At 45.6% G+C, this 22,754-nt stretch overlaps 1 protein-coding gene across 1 annotated transcript in view; it reads left to right on the top strand.

The window, feature by feature from the left end:
• The first annotated feature begins 6,449 nt into the window (after positions 1 to 6,449).
• The window catches only part of OPCML (opioid binding protein/cell adhesion molecule like), a 513,799-nt gene continuing 497,494 nt past the window's right edge, over positions 6,450 to 22,754 (top strand). The window contains exon 1 of the mRNA XM_040255856.1: positions 6,450 to 6,786. Within this exon, the coding sequence (XP_040111790.1) occupies positions 6,620 to 6,786 (167 nt within the window). The 5' untranslated portion in view covers positions 6,450 to 6,619. The remainder of the gene's footprint in view (positions 6,787 to 22,754) is intronic.

Genomic DNA, 22,754 nt, shown 5'->3' on the forward strand with positions numbered 1-22,754 from the left:
AAGCATGGAACCCAGGTCTCCCACATTGTAAGCAAGACACTTTACCGTCTGAGCCACCAGGGAAGTAGAAAATACGGTAGCTATGTAGGGATGGGTGTCAACTAGACTTACTCTGGTGATCATTGTGCAACAAATCCAAATATCTAATCATTATGTTGCACACCTGAGATTACTATAGCTTTATAGGTCAGTTATACCTCAAAAAAGCTCATACATTTGCTTTAGTTATCAAGGGAGCAAAAAGACAAAGGGAAACGAAATTCTTCATTCCCATCTAACACTGGCCATGTAGGCAGTTATTATAAGGAATTGCTTCGAGTTTTATTTTGAACAGAACTTGTGTCTCATCCAAAGCATTACATTCTGGTATGTTTCCATTTCTTGGAAATTTCCTTGAACCTAAAAAACAGAAGGCTTTTGGTTCAGTTCATTTTTGGTTCTGACCTCACTGTTTACTAGTGAATATCTCTAGTTTACGATACCTGCATGTCCTGAGGGTCCGAGACAGCCAATGTCCTCTGGCTCAGCCTCCACGCCTCCTCAATCGTCCTGCCCCATTGGGTCCTCCTGATTTAGATCGGTTTCTGGAATATAAATATGCATCATGTTCTAGCTTCTTACTTTCTTTCTTCCTAAGGCACACACAGAGCAGCTGGGTACAATCTTCTCTCAGATAAACACAAGCTGTAAGTTTTCCTTATTTATGAATAACACACAGTTTGAAATTGCTTTTACAACTGGATACAAATTTCATTAGATAAATTCAGATATTTCTGCTGGATGCAGAGTTCCCCATAGCTATCCTCAGCTAGGCAGCCTCTCCATGGTACAAGGAAATCATAGTAATAACCACTTTGATCCTTAGGTGACTTCTAGTTCTAAAATCGGCTCTTTAAAATTAGAGAGAGACCTGTTCAGTTTCCCACATCACACACACGTAACTTCTGAACAACTTGGAGATTTGTCTGTCCTGCTCTGTACAGTGTATCTGCCCCCAGAGCCACTTCAGAGAAAAAAAGATGATGGGGGAATTACGTCTCTTTCTATAGATAATGAGGATGAATATTGATGGATGCCTACTGATGGCAAGGCAGGGAACCGACTGCTTTATATTCAGTATTTCATTTAACACTCACAAGTACCATATACAATCATTACTATCATTGATTGCCTGTATTTACAGGCAGGGAAACTCAGGGTGATCAAAGTTAAGGGTATTATGTAAAATCACCCGGAAGTAGATTTTAGAGGTTGGATTCAGGTGTCTACGTTCTGACCTACCACCCAGTAAAACAAAGGCTTTTGACTGACCTACATCACAGCTAGTAAGTTACAGAAAAAAATACTTAAACCTGCCCCTGACTCCCCGTCAGCTTCATTAAGGGTAAGTGAACAGCATTTTCTTAAAACCAAACCGATATAATTCACAGTGGCACCCCCTAAGAGTCTCAGAATCTAGACAGAAGCTGAGACGTGAGCGAGCAAAGGAAATACATTGAGACAATGGGAAAAACAGTGGAATCACTAAACTTTAGAACGGCGTAGGTTCTGGGGTTTAAACTGATGGGATTTATTTCTAATTTACAAACAAAGGCAGAGGGGCCTCTGGATTTGGGGTGAGGGTTCCACGGATCACATACTCCCCCCTACCCTACCCACACAGAGCGGATGGAGAGAGACTTTTATTACCCTTTCCCCTGTAACAGGGGCCCTAACTGGGACACCAGTGTCCTCGGGCTCCGATGTGACTTCAGCCTCTTTCCTCCTGCTGCCAGCCCATGGCTCCTTCCGACTGTCTCATACAGCGTTTTACTCACTCTTTCAACTTCTGCCTCCCTAAACCTATTTCTTCTGGATTCATCCCCATCACCAGACACTGTACCACTTCAGACTCAACCCCCACCTGTCTATTTCCTCAGCCTCAACATCTAGGCTCTCAGGGAGCCTTGGCCACGGTGCTTCCACAGCACGCTCCTTACCTTTCCCTGTTTTTCCATCACCCTGTTCACCACGGTCACCAGCATCATCTCTTCCCTCTTCTACTCCTGATTCCACTTCGTGTCCTTGAAACCCCTTCTCTTCATGACAAAGGGATATCTTAGAGGTCATTAGATCATGTCACCTCCTTGCTTTAAGTTCTCTGAAGCTATTAAACTGCACTGGGTCCAACTTGCATTTCCTATTACAAATCACCCTAAATATCTAGATGTCTGTAAGACCTGAATCAAAGCTTAAGTTGGCCCATGGGCCAATTAAATCCTCTTATTTGTATATATATATTTTTTTACATGCCCCAAGTTGTCATCACAGGAAAGTGAGAATTTTGCTATATAATCATAATTTATGTTTACGAAGTGCTTCCATGGTGCCAAGTCCTTTGGCAATTGTCTCATTAATTGTCACCCTGTATTAATCATGTTTTGAGGGTTTTTTTTTTAATTCTGTATTTTATGATGCTTTGACATCTTGGAGGCTTCTAATTTTGGACTCTCCAGGGCTAGCTATTTCTAGGGATAGCAAATGACTAGCCTTCAACCTGCCATCCGTATGCAAACCGACCCATTAAGAGCCCACAACCCTAACCACTTTCTAGACCCAACTGTCACCAAGCCAGTGCTTCCCCTGCCCTGAGTCACCCCAGGGCCAGGTACTGGACAACTAGAGGATACGGGGAGAGTCTGAAGCTGTCACAATTATTCAAACAATCCAACCCTATATTCGATTGAGCTCGCCTACCCTGCCTTGTCCATTCCTTCACCTGGAAACCACCATAAAGCCTCTGGACCTGACCTTGTTCTTTCTGCTTCCTGGTGCTTCCCCAAGCAACCCTGCATGGCATGGCATGCCTCCTCCTCTGGGGAACACCAAGGGATAAACTCCCTTCTTTCAAGGCAGTGTTTTCCATGTCTGCCACCTTAACCGACCTACCTTCCAACCTAATCTTGGGGATGTTTCACAATACCCCCAAATCCTATGAAATAGGTGAGACAGGCATTATTAGATACCAGTCACACAGCCGAAGGGTCGAGGAGTCAGTGTCTGAATGGATGATCCTACTGCAGAACCAATGTGCTGAGCTCTCTAATCCATCCTCATTTTATGTGTCTTTATGTATGTCATCATATATCCAAGCAAGGCATAGCTGCTAGGGGCGCCCTACCATGGCGTCAATCAAGCATTTCATAGAAACCTGCTGATATAAACTATAAAGGAGCTCACCCCCTTTCCCCTTTCCCATTTCAGTCTGGGTTGGCCTTCTAATATCTCAAAGGATATACTGGTCACTAGCAATGCCTTACAGATGAATGAATCGCCCCCACCAAACTGTAGACAGGTGTAGATTCACACAAAAATCAAACCCCTGCCGTTATTTCTCTGATTCACTAGCTCTTAAGTTCAATCCACTTATTCACCCACAAATACTGAACTAGCTAGAAAGCGGACTCACGGAAGAGAAAATGATGGCCCCATTCTCTAGGACTCCAGATATCTAGAGCTGGGGGGAGTCAGCCCTGCAAAAATAAAAAAAGTTGACCATCTCCCCAAGGGCAGGATGTTCACGTGTTATGAATATACAGTGCCTCGCTTCATCTTATCTCTGCCTCTCTTCTTGCCCCACCTGTTTTCCTCACACCTGGAATCTCATGTTCTTTTCTGCTTTCTTTTCCAACAACTCCTTTCATCTCTAGCAGTCCTACATGGGCTGATTCAGCCTTTGGGAACAGCCCAGCTGCACCTCCTGAGAAGCGCTAGAACCAGCAGTGGTGTGAGTCGGTCATCCGTGTGCCCGGCAACCAAGTGGAGGGATCTGCGTGACTTGGGTGGCAGCCTGACCCATCCTGACGGCTCACACCCTCAGTGTTCAAGAGACAAACTCTGTAATTGAAGAAAATTGTAAGCCCAGCCCCAGTTCTCCCCTTTGCATGATTGAGGTCCTTCCACGACATTGACCGTGGACAAGAACATCTCGGAATTTAGAGGGTTATGTGCATGTGTATACAGAAAACGCAGCTACACTCAGGTCTTAAGGAAAGGTGTGTGTCATTAAAACTGGTGGGTGATCCCAGAATACGTTATTAGGCTGCTCTCTGAGGCCTTGCCTCTCCTCCTAGCATATATTACCCCTCCTGGCATGGAGCTCACTAGGGACCATACTACTCATCTGCATTGTTAATGCCTGCTTTCCGGGAAGGAACTCCAGGTACTTTCACTCTATTAAAACTTACACAACACATGTGGCATAACTAGCAACAACTATTCTTTCTTCCTGAGGTCCCATGCTCTAATTAAAAACTTTAGACCTGGGATATGTGTAGTTATCTTTTTGCAGGGGGTGGAGGATGGACAGCATTTATTTATATTGTATATTTACCATCGTACAGTAAATAGTTGTTTAGTCGCTAAGTCGTGCTGACTCTTTGGGACCCCATGGACTGTAGCCCATCAGGCTCCTCTGTCCATGAGATTCTCCAGGCAAGAATACTGGAGTGGGTAGCCATTCCCTTTTCCAGGGGATCTTCCTGACCCAGGGATTGAACCCAGGTCTCCTGCATTGGCAGGTGGATTCTTTACCACTGAGCCACCAGGGAAGCCCATAGTATATTGTCGTACAGTATCTGCGTCCAGTCCTTTATAACTGAGAGCAGGTAGCATGCTTATGTGCCCTTCAGCAATGAACACAACCCATGGCAAGACTTTACAGCTTATTTCTGAATTACATTTCATTGGAACAATTGTTCAGAGCCCAGGCTAATATTGCAAAGGATTTGAGTACCAATACAGTAAAGCAAAATATACGTAGCAACCATTCAATTATGATTATGATACAAGGGCAGGAGCCACACAATAAGATGTGGCTTTTGCCAGGGGAGGGGAAAGAAATCCTCCCAATAGGCCCAAGGAAAGCCTTCAGCTCTTGACCAGAAGAAATGCCTTGGCACTCCAAACTGACAGACTGGGTTCTAAGAATGCCCTAACCACCAGTTCCTCTCCAGATGCATGATGGTTCCATTTCATGTTGTGATCATAAAGCAACAGACAGATTTTGTAAAAGTCAGTCAATACTTTTTAGGATCACTGTGTGTTTTCCCAGCTCTTGTATGCTTACAATGAGATCCTTGGGAAGTAATGTGGAGTAGGATGGAGACGATTTAGCAGGTGATGTGGTAGGGAGACATTCAGATTTGCCATTTGGAGAGATAGAGAGCAAGTCTAGGGCCAGGAGTATTTCCAAGGTGGGTCACCGGAGCAGAGAGCGCTCCACCATCTCGCCAGAGCCCAGGAAAGCTCTGTCTGGGATGGGACTGTAGCTCGGCCACGTGGAGTGGGGACGGCAGAGCTGCCGCGCCTCGCACCGTGCGCATTGAGTCGGCATTCTGGCGCGGGAAACCTAGTTGAGCTGTTCAGGGCGGGGTTTGGCAACTTCTGCCTTGGCATCCGGCATCCGGGGAGGGAAGGTGCGAGTCAGTTTCCAATTTGCTGCGGTCCCCGAGCTCCCTCTCCCGCCCTTCCCTCCCGCCAGCACGTAGGGAAGCCGCCGAAAGGGGCGCAGCGTTCCCGGGCAGCCGCGGTGTCGCGGGAGAGAGGAGCCGGGGAGGTGGCAGGCCGGCCAGCGCGGCTCCTGGCGCGAGTGGGCGGCGCGGCGGGGGTTAAGGTGGGAGCCCGCGCCCCGCGCCAGCCGGAATGCGCGCGGTCAGCCCGCTCGCTCGGCGCGGGCACCGCGGAGAGCGGCGGTCAGTGATGGAGCTGCTGCCATGACAACCCCGGCGGTCGGGGCCCGCGCGCGTCGGGGCTGCTCCCGGGAGGCCGGTGGCGCGGAGGCCGGGGGCGGCCGCTGAGCTTGGCGTCCGCGCGTCCCCGCGCCCCGCGCCGCGTCCCCGGAGAGGCGGGAGCGCCGTCTGCCCGCTCCCCGTGCGCCCCGAGCCTGCGCCGCGGGCGCTTCGCGGGCCGGGCCGGCCGCCAGTCGCCGCCCGGGCTGCGGCGAGGACGCCAGGCACCCACCGCTCCGGAGGATCGTTGGACTTGGCCGTGGCTGCGGGTCCCCGCGGTGGAACTTTTTACCGCCTTGGCGTTCCAGATCGGAGACTCGGGCTGGTTTCTAAATACATCTGTACATATGTGTGATCTAATAAAACATTCTCTCCTCTCCTTGAAGCGGCAGCTTTTTATGACATCTCCTTTATGTCAGAGACACTTGCCTGGCTTCTTTGGGTTATAAACTTTTGATGCCAGACCTCGGCAGGACGTGCCCAACTGAATGTTAAAGTAGCATCTCGAAGAGAGGCAGAGAAAGAACAACCGTGACCTTCATCCCGCACCTTCCTCCTTCCTCTCCCTTCCCGGCCGCCTCCCTCCTCCCCAGGGGAGCATCGAGAAAGCGTTTTGGATGCAGGAGGGGGCATCTGGTTGTGCCAGGCTGGAAAGCTGAGGCAGGATCTGAGGAAGAATCAGTAGACTCCGGAGAGCCTGGACTCCGCTTCTCCTTACCCCCCTCTCCGCTTCTGGCTGGTTCCAGCCCCTGCCTCCCTCCCCGCGCGGCTGCCCGAGACCCGCCGGCGTGCGGGGCGGGGGACGAGGACCGAGCCGCCGCCGGAGTTCTGGGAAGTTGTGGCTGTCGAGGATGGGGGTCTGTGGGTCCCTCTTCCTGCCCTGGAAGTGCCTCGTGGTCGTGTCTCTCAGGCTGCTGTTCCTTGTACCCACAGGAGTGCCCGTGCGCAGCGGAGATGCCACCTTCCCCAAGGCGATGGACAACGTGACGGTCCGGCAGGGGGAGAGCGCCACCCTCAGGTAGGGAGCTGAACTTCGGCGGGGGACTGAGCCCCTCGGATGGGATTCGGTGGGAACGGGTGAGCGAGAGAGGACCGGAGACCTGCGTGGGGGACGAGCGTGGGAGAGGGCTTTTGCAGGCCCAAGAGGTGCCAACTTGGCGTTCTGTGGCAGCTGGGACCCGTTCTCCTGGACAGCTTCGTCATTCGCTGTGGCTTCTCTGGCCCCGGGTTTTCGGAGCGAGTCCTGAGGTCCAGGCTTGGGACTGCATGTATCCATGAGGCTATGGCTAGGCTTGGCACTGCGACGCGAGCCCTGGCATTAAAATACTGGGGTCTGAGCTTGGGAGCACTGGGGGCTGTCTCACAGTCGGGAAGGTATGTGATGAGGCACGGTGGTCCAGAGAGGGCTGGTTGGCCTCTACCAGCGGGATACCTGAAATTTCCGGCTCTGGAATTGCCAGCTGCTGGGTCCGGGCCCTTTATGAGTCTGCAGCCATCCATGCCAACCCCGTGTGCTGCTCCTGGGGCCCCGGCTGTAAATTACGAGGGCAGTTTTATCTTTGCAGGCTCGGCCCAGGGAGAGGAAACATGTCTCTTTTATGCAACGACAACACTCCTGTGTGAAAAGCACAATAGGAAAGCTTTTTGTTTTACCTTAATGAGTTACAGAGAAGCACTTACGGGCTCCAGGCAAAGGGGTGGAGATTCTTGGAATATGAACCTTTAGGGACCCGGCCTGCTGCAGCAGAGACTTTAATAAAAATGCAGCCACCACTTTCCACCAGCTCAGCAGATATCATCTTTTATCCCTTTAATGAGGCAGTTCTGGTCCTCGGAGACAGATTCAGGGACGTCCCAGCTTAACTCTGCTCACAGTGTGCACGGGGTGAATGCATTTGCCCTGCCTGTGACTTTGATGGTTACGGTGGAAATAAAACATCGTGCCCCAGATTCTGCAGCCGAGAAGCCTGGCAGCTTCAAGGAACGCGTGAGGGTGGGGCTCCCTTCCTGCTCGGCCCTCGACTTCCTTGGTGTCCCTCTCAGCCCAGAAGAGCCTCTCCCTGGGGAAGGAAAGGAAGGCCTCACGTGACCACTGCTCTTCCTACCTAAGGCCAGGCGTGGAGGTTGATGCTTGCCTTCTGGGTGGTCTCACTGTGTTTTCTTCTAAGCCCAAGGACAGGTCCCAGGTCCTAGAACCCTGTCTGCTGGTGCATGGAGGCCCCAGGAGGGAGAGAAAAACAGGATGGAGACAGACCTCCTTTCTCGACCTCCAGCAGGAAGGAACCCCCCTGGGCTGCCCCGGACTAGAGGAGTATAACGTGCATACTTCCTTGCATCAGAGAAATCCCAGGGTGAGGGGCTGGTCCACGCCCTGCGAGGCACATGCGCAGAGGGCCCGTCTGGTCAGAGGCGTATCAGCCAGGCTCCGATGTGTGTTACTACAGGCGACGTGGGGAAATGGCGGTGGGTGTTAAGGGGTGCCAATGCTGTGTGCCTCTCTCTCCATCCTCCAAACTCATACCCTCTTACCAGGGACAGAGAGGCGTAGCATAGGATAAGGTCTCAGTGCTGAACTTTCCAAAATCCTCCGGCCTCTTCTTGTCCCTGAAAGTTAAAGCTTTCTGGGATGCAGTAACACTGTTCCACCAGCAGAGGGCCAGCTTTGAGCTGCCTTTTTATTAGCTGCTGGCCTGTTTTCATGATCTTCAATTCTAATGTTTAGCAGCTGGGCTTCGTAATGGGAATGGGAATAAAAAAGGGAAAAGCTGAATAGTTGCTTTTTGTGCTTTGTGGAGAAAGAAAGAAAAACCTTACATATTTAATATAACTGTTATCTGTTACCTGACGGCATGCTTTATTTTTTAAAAAGTAAGCCCATCTTACGATGATTTTGTCTCTTGACTTTGTATAAGTTGCCCTGAAATACAGAAATTCCGCGCATTGTCCCCATTTTAATCTTTCTGTATTCTCTTTCTTTTACCTCTCATGTTTTCCTTTTTTATTACATTTTCTTTCATTTTTATCAAATGCCTCCATTTTATATGTTTTTGCGTTGTTATTCGTTCTCGTCTTTCCATCTTTGATCACTGAATTCTTACTATTCCCTTATTTTTTAAGGTTCTGGTTTCACTACGATCACAGTGTTTCTTAAAATAACATCAATAACTCTCACAGATTTCTTGGGGTCTCAATCTCTCCCCTTCTGTTCTCGACAGCTGTGCGCCGGTCTCAGTGAAAACCTTGTTTGTCAGGACTCCGAGGGGGCGGGCATCCTGTTTCCCGTCTCTGGAAGTCCACGGCCTCAACCCCAGAAAGATGTATCATCTTGTTGGTTTTTTTTTTTTTTTTTTGCTTCTAAAAAATTGTAGTTTTTAACCGCAATCACTCTCTAATCTCCTAAAAGGTGTGCCATTGGGAATCCTGTGTTTGGGAATTTAGTGTTCTGAATGCATCAGATGTTCAGAAGGCATTGAAAACACTGACTGATTCCCAGGTCCACTAGTCAGAACCATAGAAAGTCTGTTCATATGTAGCTGCCTCGGATCAAAGTAATCCAAGCCTGTTTCTCAATCTTGAATGAAGTCACATAGGAGGTCGAAGACCAACCAGGAGAAGCCAAGAGAAGGAGAAAGCTCGGTCCTCCTTTGAAAGTTTCAGTGAGACCCTGTTCGGTTAGAGTGGGGTGATCTCCTTCCTCGAAGGCATGTTTGTGGTGCCAGGTCTTTGATTGAACGTGGAAGGAACTCATTTTATGTAGATGAGGCAATATTATCTTCCTCATAACTACTTCACAGGGCTACTTGAAAAGTAAAAATAATTATGTGACTATGGAGTTATTTTGCCTTCTTGGAAGAGAGATGATATGGAAAATGAAGGTGGTATTCACAGTGTCTGAATTATAGCTGCTATGAATCTGATTTGAATTCATTATTACAAATGGGCCCTCTTGGCCAGAATCATTTCATTACAATTATCTGCTGTTGGGTTAAAAATGTTCTGTGCCTCTGCATTAGATTAGATATGACAAGTGTCTAGAAGTCCTGTGTCTGAATCATTGCCCACGTCAGGAAGGGAGCCCAGGATGCTCGGTGTGGTCAGTTGGTGTCTGTTAGGCTATTTCAGTGACGCAATGCTCACCAGATGTGTTTTCACCTGGACCTCAGTCTTCTCTAAATTTGCTTCGGTTTTGCAGTGGACCACATCATCCATGTCCGTGAACATTCTGAGGGGGTTTCGGTAGGCTGAAAGTGGGGGTTGTTGCTGTAACTGTTCTGCTAAGTGGGAAAAGTTCCCACCAGCAACCTGGGGAGGTTTTTTTTTTTAAAGCATGGCAGGATAATCAGTTTTGCTGATCCAGGCTGGCTGATCTGGGATTATGCTTAGAAACTCTAGTCTAAAATACCCTCGCATTTTCATTTGGAGTTCGGAGCTAATCTCTTTGGAACCCAGTATTTGGAGGTTAACCACTGCCAAGGAGGAATCTGAGCAGCAGGATTTTGCCAAAGTCACCAAGGCAGTCAGGCTCCCAGGGAGGCGTCCTGTCTTTTCCTGGGTGTTTCTCTGCCTTTTGCCCTATCCATTAGCAGCTTTCTTTTTTTGTACATAGAACATTCAGAAGAGCCACTCAGTTATTCCAAACAAGGCCATAGCACATGAATTTCAGCATTTCAGTTACCTAAACTGAATAAGGACTTTGATCGGGGCAATGGCTTTGCTCTTGGCCTGGGAAGATGGATTCAGACATGGACCCGAGTACAAGTCCATACAGGGCCACTCCAGCTGCAGTGCTAACCTGGGTTGCCCCGGAGTTATTGGAGATGCATTTCAGATGTTCCATGGCCAGGATCCCAGACCAATTAAAGCAAAATGTCTGGAGATGGGCATGGGTGTATTAAAGATCTCTTCTAGTATTTCTCATGTTGAGAACTGCTGCCCCAGATCCCCTTCCTGCCCCAGAGCATCTGAGCAAGGCTGGTCTCCAGTGGCCCTGCCCACACTTACGTAACCCTACCTGTGTGCATGGACCTCACCACTTAAAGCTGCTGTATTGCCTGAGAAGGAGCACCAGGCCCGGGAGCCTGCATACCATCTGGGCTTGATTCTTGCTCCTTCCCTCACCTGCCAAATGATTTTGAACACTTGAATTCATTTGTGTACTCTTGGGGATGGTATCTGCCCCATCTAAGGCATTGGGGAGATGAAAGTGATGGTGTTATTATGCTGATTAGAAAGCAACACACAAGTGCAGGTGGTTATAGGAGCCAAACAAAACCTCAGTGATGACCTGTGATGCTCTGTCCTTTCTGGGTTCATTTCTCCTCCCTCCCACAGATGCATACAGAGCTCTAGAATTCTCCTCCACCCCCCTACTGCCACCCACCACACACACAGAGCTCTAGCATTCATTCTCCTCCCCCTGCCCACCACACACACAGAGCTCTCGAATTCTCAGTCCTTCCTCAGTGCCAGCCAGCGCCCTGCTTTCTGCTCATGGTCAGGACTCACCCTCATCTGAGCCCCCATAACGCCTGCTGCAAATCTTTGTTCTGATGGATACACACTCTGTACACGTCAGTTACATGTGGGTGTGGTTGGGCTGTGAGTTCCTAGAGGCACGAAGCCATGACCTAGGTGTTGGCTACAGACACTGTCATGAATACTGAGGATCCAAAATGATACATCTGGGCTGAATGCTTTACTCCACTGGAAAGGAGCTCAGTCTCGTATTCTGGAGTGTTAATCTGCAGCAATAAAATGCTCACAGTGAAAGGGTTCCGTTCTCTTCACAATATGGTGCCAGTGGCAGGTGGTTGGTTAGAGCCTTTGGGGACCTGGGGGACTTGCATTCTGGTGCGATCACTTGCCAGGGGGGACATTGAGTCCACCAGTGGCCCCCGAGGCTGCGCCATCCCTGGGACAAGGCGAGGAGTAGGGCAGCAGAGCAGAGAGGGGTCTTCTCAGCTGCAGTAGGTTGATGGACTTGAGAGCAGGGCTGTTCCTGCGGAGACCTGCCTTCTGTTGACCAGGGGAGACACGAGGAGCCAGGAGGGAGAGGGGCAGACAGGGAAGCTGGTGTTTCCCGATCTGGAAGACCTGGAAGAGGGGGGCTGGCTAGATTGAGGCCGTCTAATCACCGATTGGTAGGGATGCCAGCATGGGGGATGGGGGGGCTCATCTTAAGGCAGTCAGCATACGTGTTCTGTGACTTTCTGGATTGCTCTAAACAACTCTGCCGTTCCCATCTAAGCCCTTGTTCTTTTTTTTTTTTTTTTTGGCTTTTAAGTAAATTTGGTCCTTGGGTTCAGTTTAGTCCTGCTGTTCTAGAAAGGGACCTTGGCCTACCTACCTTGGTCACTGTGCAGCTGGCTCTGGTGTAGGGGGAGGGTGGAGGCGAGCAGTACTGGGCAGCCTGAGCTCCAGACCTGATGGGGTCTGGACATGAGATGCAGAGGACAAGAGGTCCTATCCATCCTTCCCAAAGGAGGACTTGAACATTGTCATCAATGGGAAGCATCGTCATGGTCCTAAACATGTGTTTAGGGCTGGCCAAAATGGCGTTGCCTGTTAAGTTAGGAACTGTTAAACTTTCTTGATTTTTTCTTTTCCAGTCCACTCAAGATGGCCCCAGACTATTTTGAGTTCGTTCGTTTGTGTACCATTTCCCCTGCAGGAAGATGCTTTTTAGCTGACATTGGGTTGGGGAGGAAGGTGGCTGGGAATGGGCCCTGGGGAGAGAGGCTTCCCGCTGAGTGCCTTCTCACCTTCCAGCCATAGCACCTTCCTGGGATTTCTCGTACCTGGCACATCTTTGTTTAAGACGTGAAAACTGAAGCTGTGATGTTTCTGCAGCTCAGCACTCACCCTGCCTCCATCTGTGTGTCATTGCCCCAGTAGAGGAGGTTAAAGAAGGGAGGTGTTGGAGCCGAGCCTGGTGCCCCTTCCCTGCAGGACCACACTGCAGACCTTTCAGTAAAACTTGTGGGATGGGGCTTAAATAAATAGACCCTGTCATCCATAATTGACTGTATGTCCGGTGCCAGGCCAATTACTTATTGTTTCATGTAATTTTCAGAATATTATGATCCTGTCCAGGAAGGAGACATTTTCTTCTACCCTTCTGGGGTCTTCTGGCTGGTCTAAGAATTAAACAGACAGCAGAGAGGTGAAGAGGAGAAAGTCAAACAAAAGTTTAATAACATATACGTGGAAGAACCCCAGGGGAACTAAATAACTCACCCCAAAGGCCAAAGTCCTCACCCTGAACACCATCCTCAGCTGAAGACAAAGGAGGATGTTGGAAGTAGTGGTGTGGGACTTTTAAGTAGAGGAAGGCAGTTCACATGGAGATGAAAAAGCAGATTGATTGGTAAATAAATGTTTGTTGGTCCAACAGAGAGGGATGCAGAGTGGGCTCTGATCTCTGGGAGTTTCCCCGCACACCTGGCTGTATTCTTTGCGGACATCTCTCCTGACCCTCTGTTCCTGGAATAGGTCCTCTATCTGAATTCTCAAGGCAGTTACTGGGAAGGTCAGAGTTTCCTCCTGAGTCTTGGGCCTTGACTGTTTTCAGCTTGAGATAATCCACATGCCAGAAACATTTCGGGATGACGAATTTTGTTCCTCCACAATCCCCAGTGTAGAGACTGAGGTGCAGAAAGTTGAGGCACTTGCCTTGGGTCACATGGTTATTATGTGTCAGAGTCTGTGCTTGCTCCTAGAATGCCGTTTCCCCCCTCTTCTGAGTTTGATAGTACCCTCTTCCAGGTAGGGAGAACAGAGAATGTTTCTGTGAGCTTCAAGCAGAAAAAGCAAACGGCTCCTCTGTGTTCCTGGGACCTGTATTTGAGCAAAGGGTAGGAAGTCTGCACTGGGTTGAGGGCTGTGGCCGTCTGTTGCTGTGCCCCCAGCAGGTCCTTTACGCCTCTCACCTGCACACCAGCAAGCACTGCTCTATCTCTTGGGGCCAGAAATCAGGCTGCAGAGGGTCCCACCTATCATGTGTGCTGCCCCAGAATCATGGGTGCCCTTAGCTTTGACCCTGCCCTGAACGCTGCGCCCTCCGGGAACATCTGTGACCTCTCACAGGACGAGCAGCACCTCCAGGGACCTGCAGACAGGACAGAGCCAGCAGGTGAACGATGGCAAGGACACCAATGACAGAGCATTTCTCCAAGAACCAGGAGGAAGCAAGTGATCCACGTGGAAGGATGGAAAGATGAGAAGTCACGTGTTTTTAGATCCAAAAATCCAAGTCATTGTGTAATCCTGTCTCCTCATCTTTATGCTCATAGTTTAAATCATCAAGACTGTGGCAGCAGCGGGCACAGGCCCGTTTTGCTCACCTTGTGGCTGACTCATACCCTACAATGTCTGCCTGACCTCTTGTGGCCTCCTCTTCCCTGGAGATGGTACATTTTGCTTAAATCAAAGAGATGCTGAAGGACTTGACCTGGCTTCCATAAGAGTGCTGATCAATGTTGAAAACTTGCTTTTGAATATTAAACATCTCCAGTGGGTCTGAAGATTTATGAGATCTCGATTAACCAAGTTTCCATTGCATAATAGAAATACAGTATGTTTTAAGTGGTTGTGAAGGTTTCTGGCAAGGCCACAGAAGATAATTTAACTCATAATTATCCAAAATGCTATAGACCCGCCATGAAGAATAATAGAACACGATGTTGGTGTAGAAGAAGTAATTACGCAAAAGAGGGGGAAAATGAATATGATAATTTTCTATTTATCATGAATGCCAGTGCTGAAGAAAAGTAGATATAATTGCAGGAAGATAACATGGAAACATTTTCCCAAAGACATTTCTGAATACTTCCAAAAGTTTGGGAGTTTGTATTATTGTATCTGTTGTGCCAAGTTTAATTTTAAGATGCATAGCTTTCCTTATATTTGATTCAAGTGTGCATTTGCAGCCTCGGTAATGTTGAGGAGTATTTTCATGAGTATTAATAAAGCAAGGAAAATAGATCAAGGAAATGAAAGACAAAAATGGAAAGCATAGAGAAGGAAAGAGACTTTCCCAGGGCGTCAGCAAGAGTCGAAGAAAGACAGAGACTCTGCCCACGTGAGGACGAAGTGACCTAGGGTGGACTCTCTGGAGTCCCAGGTAGAGGAAGAAGGGAGACAGGAAGTGGCAGTGCCACCCTCGCTCCCCCAGGCTCTGCTGTGCCAGTGGCCCCACTCCGACTGAGTGTCCGGGTCATGAGGCCACACCCAGACAGATGTGCGTGACCACCCTAAGGCATTCTGTGTGTGTGTTAGTCACTCAGTCATGTCCGACTCTTGCAACCCCATGGAGTATAGCTGACCAGGCTCCTCTGTCCATGGGATTCTCCAGGCAAGAATACTGGAGTGGGTAGCCATGCCTTCCTCCAGGGGATCTTCCCAACCCAGGGATGGAACCCAGATCTCCCACACTGCAGGCAGAGTCTTTACCATCTGAGCCACCAACGAAGCCCCATCCTAAGTCAAGGTGCCAGCAAATTCAGGGCTCGGTTCTCACTTGCTGCCAGAACCTGGCTCTTTCTGACCCTTGGTTTCGCCTGGTGGCTGGAGGCCCCTTTTGGTCACTGAGCCCTGGCGCACGTCCTGCTCCTTTGTGTTGGACCCACCCCAGGCGCTGGGTGATCGGCAGTCTGCTCTATTCAGCAGGAGTCTTCTCCAAAAGCCCAGCTCCAATGTTGACCCCAATCCTCTCTTAACTCCTCCTGATTCCTGGACTTTCACTTACTGTTCATCTGCCCACTGGAACGTCCCTTTCAGAGACTACCTTATAGGCAGGCAGCCGGTGAGGGCTCAGCCAATTCATGCTTGATCCTTTCCTCCCCATCATTCTTGGGTATATGTGTTGCCCTATCAGATCCCATGCACCTTGACTGGGATTGATTGCAATTGATGCCATCCCAGTTTAGGGATTCTTGTTTGATGTTTGGAACTCCCCACGAGGGATAAAAGAAGCCAGCATGTGTTTTGCAAGGAAATGAGTCAGTCAGGTGTGTTATTGGAGTGGCCATGCCCACACTGACTTAGGTGACTGAAAGGCACCTGTGTAGAGGGAGGGAATAAAGGGATTCATATTTGTGCTGGCCTATGCTCTGCAAGGAGATCCAACCAGTCCATTCTAAAGGAGATCAGTCCTGGGTGTTCTTTGGAAGAATGATGCTAAAGCTGAACTCCAGTACTTTGGCCACCTCATGCGAAGAGTTGACTCATTGGAAAAGACTCTGATGCTGGGAGGGACTGAGGGTAGGAGGAAAAGGGGACGACAGAGGATGAGATGGCTGGATGGCATCACCGACTCGATGGACATGAGTTTGAGTGAACTCCGGGAGTTGGTGATGGACAGGGAGGCCTGGCGTGCTGCAATTGATGGGGTCACAGAGAGTCGGACACGACTGAGCGACTGAACTGAACTGAACTGATGCTTTCTAGCCCATCCCTAAAAATACTCCTCTCCCTGCTCTTGTTGGCATTGCTTCTGTGCCTTTTGTTAAATGTATTAACACTCTCTCTCCATCCTTGGGTCCCAGTGTCCAGTTCAACACCTAACTCAGAGGGGATGCTCCAAGTTTGTTGAAAAGATCGACGTGTGTCCTTTATCTCTGTCTGTCCACCTCTTTCTCTCACACACACATACCTACTTTTCCTAATGAAGATATTCTCATCCATTTTTAAGCAATTGGGAAGTCACTGACATTACAACCAAAGATTCTGGCATTTGAGTCCTAGTTGAGATAATGATCTCTCCCCAGATACTTGGTATTTAACTTGTCCTGTCTCCTCCTGCTTATTATAATTGCAGCATTTTCGAATTTCACACCATTCTTAAAGCCACCATCCTGAGATGCTGAGCAGTTACAAGGGAGGTATACCAGCCTCCTCCCTTTTTATTAAGGATACAAAATAGAGGGTAGCATATCCTGGGACTGTATCTGCAAACTCTCGGGAATGGGAAAAAATGTCAGTGAGAGTAGTCTTCTAAAATTGCAGAGGGCATCTCAGGATGAAGGGACTTAGGGACCTATTGCTTTGTCCGTGTGAAATATAGCAGCTTCTGTGATGAGCTCTCACTATGAGATCCTTGAATACATCCCCAGAGCACCTGTCCTGCTATAGCTGTGCAGTGGGAACAGTTTATAGATCTTCTTGATTATAAGTTTACATTTACACTTGGCTGGTCAGTGGGCTTCCCTGATGGCTCAGACAGGAAAGAATCTGCCTGCAATGTGGAAGACCTGCATTCTACCCCTGGGTTGGGACGATCCCTCAGAGGAGAGCATGGGAACCTATTCCAGCATTCTTTCCGGAGAAGACCCATGGACAGAGGAGGCTGGTGGGCTACAGTCGATGGGGTTGAAAAGAGTCACACATGACTGAGCAACTAAGCACAGCACAGCAGTCAGTGGGTGCTTAGAGAAATAGAAGGTTAAGTATAACTCGTGTCAAGAGGTTAAGGCACAGACTAACTCAAGAAGATTCAGTTCACATCCTGGCTGAATGTGATCAGACAAGTGACCAAGTTTATCCAACCCTCCATTTTAAATAAAGGATTGAAGGGTTATACACCCACTTTACTAAGTTGTAGGGGAGGAGTAGATGGCATTAAGTTTGTAAGAGCTTAGACTAAAATCAGACATGTAGCAAGTTCATGATAAACAGTAGCATTAGTGTTTTTAAAAAATGTAAGTTACTGAATTCACGATTTTAACAACCAGCTTTTATTGACTACTCTGTGCCAAGCCCTGTTCTAAGTGGCATGGAAATTATAAAGTTGAATTAATCCCAGAGTTTCCTCTTAAAACACTCGCATCTAGTGAGTATGTTAGCAGAATAAAGGGCCCATAGATCAGGAAGTGGGAGAGAAAGGAGCCAGAGGGAGAGAGTGAGGAGGGGAGGAGGGAATTTGCATAAAATGCACTATATTCTGTGTTCACTTAGACAAACCCTGGCATTCACATTCAACCGTGTAACCTCCACTCTAAAAGATATAGAATATTTTTTTTATATCACCCTCAAAGAATTCCTCTATGCCCTCTCTTTTTTTGTGGTCAAATATGCATGACATGAAATTTACTATTTGAACCACTTTTAAATATGCATTTCTATGTCATTAAATGTGTTTATTTTATGTGCAAAAACGTGTATCTCCAGGCCTGTTTTCATCTTTCTGAACAGAAACCCTGCCTCCCTCCCCCTTTAAAGACTACTTCCCCATCCTCTCTCCCTGCTGCCCTGAGTTTCTGTCTCCTTTGGGACTTCATATACGTGGGATCATACAGTATTTGTCCTTCTGTGACTGCCCTATTTCACTTAGCCTCATGTCTTCAAGGTTCATCACTGTAGCGTGTGTCAGAATTTCCTTCCTTCTTAAGGCTGAAAAATATCCAATTGTAGGTTTATACCACTATTTATCATTTACTTGTCTATGGAAACATGGGCTATTGCTATGAATAATGCTGCTATGGACATGGGTGTGCAAATATCTGTTCTCTGCTTTCAATTCTTTTGCTGTGTTCCCAGAAATGGGATTTTATATGCCCAGAAGTAGATCATGTGGTAATCCTGTATAATTTTGAGGAACTGCCATACCATTTTGCATAGTGGCTGCACCATTTTACATCCCCTCCAGCAATGCACAAGGGTGCCAGTTTCTCCACATCCTTGTCAACACTTGTTATTTTCAGATTTTTGTTTTTATAATGGCCATTTTAATGGAGGTGAAATGTTGTCTCCCTGTGGTTTTGATCTGCATTTCCTTGATGATTAGTGATATTGATGTGCTAACGTCCATTTTGTGCATCTTCTTTAGAGAAATGTCTCTTTAATTGATTGTTCATATTTAATCAGGTTACTAGGCTTTGTTGTTGTTGAGTTATAAGAATTCATGATGTATTCTGAATATTAATATTTTATTAGATATGATTTGCACATGTATTAGTCCATCTGTGGACTGCCTTTTCACTCTGTCAATAATGTGTTTTGATGCACACAGCTTTTTAATGTGAGTTTGCCCATTTTATCATTTTTTTCTTTTGTCCTTTATGCTTTGCTGTCCTATCCAAGAAATCTTTGCCTGATCCAATGTCATGAAGTTTTTCCTGCATTTTGTCCTTGAACGGTTTAATGGTTTTAGCTCTTCTGTTTAGATCTTTGTTCCATTTAGAGTTAGTTTTTGTCTATGGTGTAAGGTAAGAGTCCAAGTTAATTTTATTGCATGTAGATATGCAGTTTTTCCACCACCACTTGTTGAAAAGAGTATCTTTTCCGTATTGGGCTTCTCACTCTTGTTGAAATTCATTTGAACTATAGTTTATTTCTGTGATCTCTATTCTACTCCATTGGTCTATGTCTGTCTTTATGCCAGGACCATACTGTTTTGGTTATTGCAGCTTATAGTAGATTTTGAAACCAAGAGTATGAGACCTTTTACTTTGTTATTTTCCAAGATTATTTTAGGTATTTGGGATCCACTGTGGCTATATATGCATTTTAGGATGAATTTTTCTATTTTTGCAAAAAAATCAAAATCACTATTGACAGGGATTGCATTGAAGATGGAGACAGCTTAAAGTAGTGTTGACAATTTAATAATGTTGTCTTTCAATCCATAAACATGTCATGTCTTTTCATGAATATTTGTCTTTAATTTCTTTCAGAAACATTTTGTAGTTTTTAGTGTATAATTCTTTCACCTTGTTTAAGTTTATTCCTAGTAATTTTAAATGTTATAAATTAAATTGATTCTTAATTTCCTTTTTGGATTGTTCATTGTTAATGCATAGAAATACAGCTGATTTGTATGTGTTATACAAAACACAAAAGTTTTTATTTTTATGTGAAGATTATGGCATATGCATACAAAAATAATTTTATTTCTTTCTTTCCAGTTTTGATATTTTAGATATTTTTCTTGCCTAATTGCCCTAACTAGAACTTCCAGTACTGTGTAAAGAGAAGTGATGAAAGCAAGCAACCTTGCCTTGTTCCTGACCTTAGATGGAAGTATCTAGTTTTTCAACATTAAGTATAGGTAGTTTACATATGGCCTTACCTTGATATAATTTCCTTCTACTCCTAGTTTATTGAATTTTTTTTATCACAAAAGAGTGTGAATTTTGCCAAATGTTTTTTCTGCATCAGCTTACTATTTTTTTTATTCATCCTGTTAATATGGTATATTTGTTGAGTGATTTTCATGTATTCAACCATCCTTGTATTCCAGTAATATGTCCTCCTTGTTTATGGTATATAATCTTTTAGCATCATGTTGAATTCGGTTTGTTAGCACAGTTGGCTCTTAACTAACACAGGTTTGAACTGCACCAGTCTGCTTGTATATAGATTCTTTTCAATAGCAACATGAATTGTGGTTGGTTGAACCCACAAATGCAAAACTGCAGATAGAAAGGAACCAAAATTTTTATGTGGAGGGCTAACTATAAATTAAATGCAGATTTTCAGCTGTACAGAGGGTCAGCACCCCTAGCTCCCGTGGTGTTCAAGAGTCAACTGTATATCGAGGGTTTTGCATCAGTGGTTTTGCATCCCTTATGATAAGGGATATTGTCTGTAGTTTCCTTTTCTTATGGTCTCTTTCTCTGTCTTTGGTATTAGGATAATGCTGGCCTCATAGAATGAGTTTAGAAGTGTTCTTCCCTCTTTATTTTTTTGGAAAGGGTTTGAGGATAACTATTGTTAATTCTTTAACTTCTTCATAGAATTCACTACTGAAGCCAGGTTGCCTTAGGTTTTTCTTTGTTAGGAGATTTTTCATTACTGACTCGGTCTCCTTACTGGCTAAATACCCATTCAGATTTTCCGTTTCTTCATGATTTAAAGAGGCTATATTTTTTATAGAAATTTATCTCTTTTACCTTTGATTGATGATCCAGTTTGTTTACCTACTATAGTCCATAGTACTCTCTTACGATCTTTTCAGTTTCTGCAGCATCCCTTCTTGCATTTTTATTTTATCTGGTCTTTTTGTTGTTGTTCTTAGTAAATCTAGCTAACAGTTTGTTAATTTGTTCAAAACTAACTTTTGGTTTTGTTGATTCTATTTTTTTTCTGTTTTCAATAGCATTGATCTCTACTCTCCCTAATCACTATTATTTCCTTCTTTCTATTATTTTTGTATTCAGTTTGGATAGAGGTTCAGGCTACTGCTTACTCCTAACTGCACTGCACTGCAGGTAGGTAGAGTAAGGGGAAATAAAAATACCATGACATTTCTTGTTATTTTAAATGATGCTTTTTTTTTTTTTTCCTGGATTGGGCATTTGGTCAGGTTCTGTAATCTTTGATTGATTTCCAGAGCCCTTGTAAAGTTATTGTTTCCAGTTTCTAGTTGTTTGTTTAGTTGTTTCTGTGGGTAAACAATGTTCTTCCTAGGCTGTCATCTTGCTGACATTCCTGCTCTACCCTTTCAAAGTCAGTCCTCCAGGCCTAGGCAGGCATCAGTTTCCTTTCTGACACCATAGACATCATTTCATTGGTTCTATAATTTCATTTAAATGGAATAATACTATATTACACACTATATCTGATACGTGACTTTTTTCCTTCAGTTTAATGTATTTGAGATATGTACATGTCACTCCTTGTAGTTCATTCCTTTTGCCCTGTAGTATTCCATTTTATGGGTATATCAATTCTTTTCCCCATTTACATGTTGAAGGATTAATATTGTTTCTAGTTTTTGGCTTTTTTTAAATTAAGGTGCAATGAATATTTGAGTATAAATCTTGATAAGGAAATATATTTTCATTTAAAAAATACCTAGGAATAAAACTGTTGAATCATATGATATGTGTCAGTTTACCTTTAATGAGACAGACAGGCCATTTTCCAATGTTATACCAACTTGCATCCCCACTGGTAATGTCTCAGAGCTCCAGCTGCTCTACAGTTCCAACATTTGTCATTGTAGGTCTTTTTAGGTTTTTGGGTTTTTTAAAAAAATAATTTGTAGCCTTTTTAGTGGGTATAAGAAGTAGTGTATGATTGTGAAATTTTAATTTGCATTTCTATAGGGATTAATAACATTCAGCTTCTTTTTATGCATTTTTCACATTGGCCAGTCAAATATCTTCCCACAGGCAATGGATGATGGATGTGTTTATCCATCCATTTATTTCAGCAAATGTTTACTGGACAGTATATTCCATGTGCTATTTTCCAGAGATTGAGTATGGAGTAACTTGAGAAGTAAGTCCAGATGGCACAGCTTTGGAAATTGGGGGTCCTACTTTTGTGAGTTTTACCTCCAGGAGCCCCAGCAGGCTCTCAGCATGAAAATATGAGAACTGGCAGGAGGAGGTACCATTTTGACATATACCAGAGCATTCTTCTCTTTGTAACAAAAACTGCCCTCAAACTATTTCACCATATTCAAACCTCGGTGGGTTTCACTGGAGCCTAAACTACCCGGAAAAGTGAAATACCCAGCTCCACCCTCCTTCAGCTAAAAAAGCACAAAACATAGCTTGAAGAGAAAGTGAGCATTAAAACTACACTCAGATATAGCAGGGATGTTGGAATTATCAGACCAGAAATTTAAAATAACTAGGATTCACGTTAAGTGATTTAATAGACAAAACGGACAATATGCCAGAACAGATGGGTAATGTAACATAGAAATAGAAACTCTAAGAGAAAATACAGAAAGGCATGCTACAAAAATTGTTGCAGAAATGAATGACTTTGATGGGTTTATTAGCAGACTGGACACAGCTAAGAAAAGAATCAGTGAGCTGGATGATATGTCAATGCAAACTTCCTAAGCTGAATAAGCAAAGAGAAAAAAGACTAGGAAAAGAAAAGAACAGAATATTCAAGAACTATGGGAAAGTCATAAATGGTATAATGTACATATAAGGGGAATATCAGAAGGAAGAGAGAGAAAGGAACAGAAAAAACAATTGAAGCGATGATGGAACTTCTCAAGATTAATGTCAGACAGCAAACCATAGA

This window comes from Oryx dammah, unplaced genomic scaffold (genome assembly GCF_014754425.2).
Source record: "Oryx dammah isolate SB20612 unplaced genomic scaffold, SCBI_Odam_1.1 HiC_scaffold_15, whole genome shotgun sequence".
Taxonomy (NCBI): Eukaryota; Metazoa; Chordata; class Mammalia; order Artiodactyla; family Bovidae; genus Oryx; species Oryx dammah.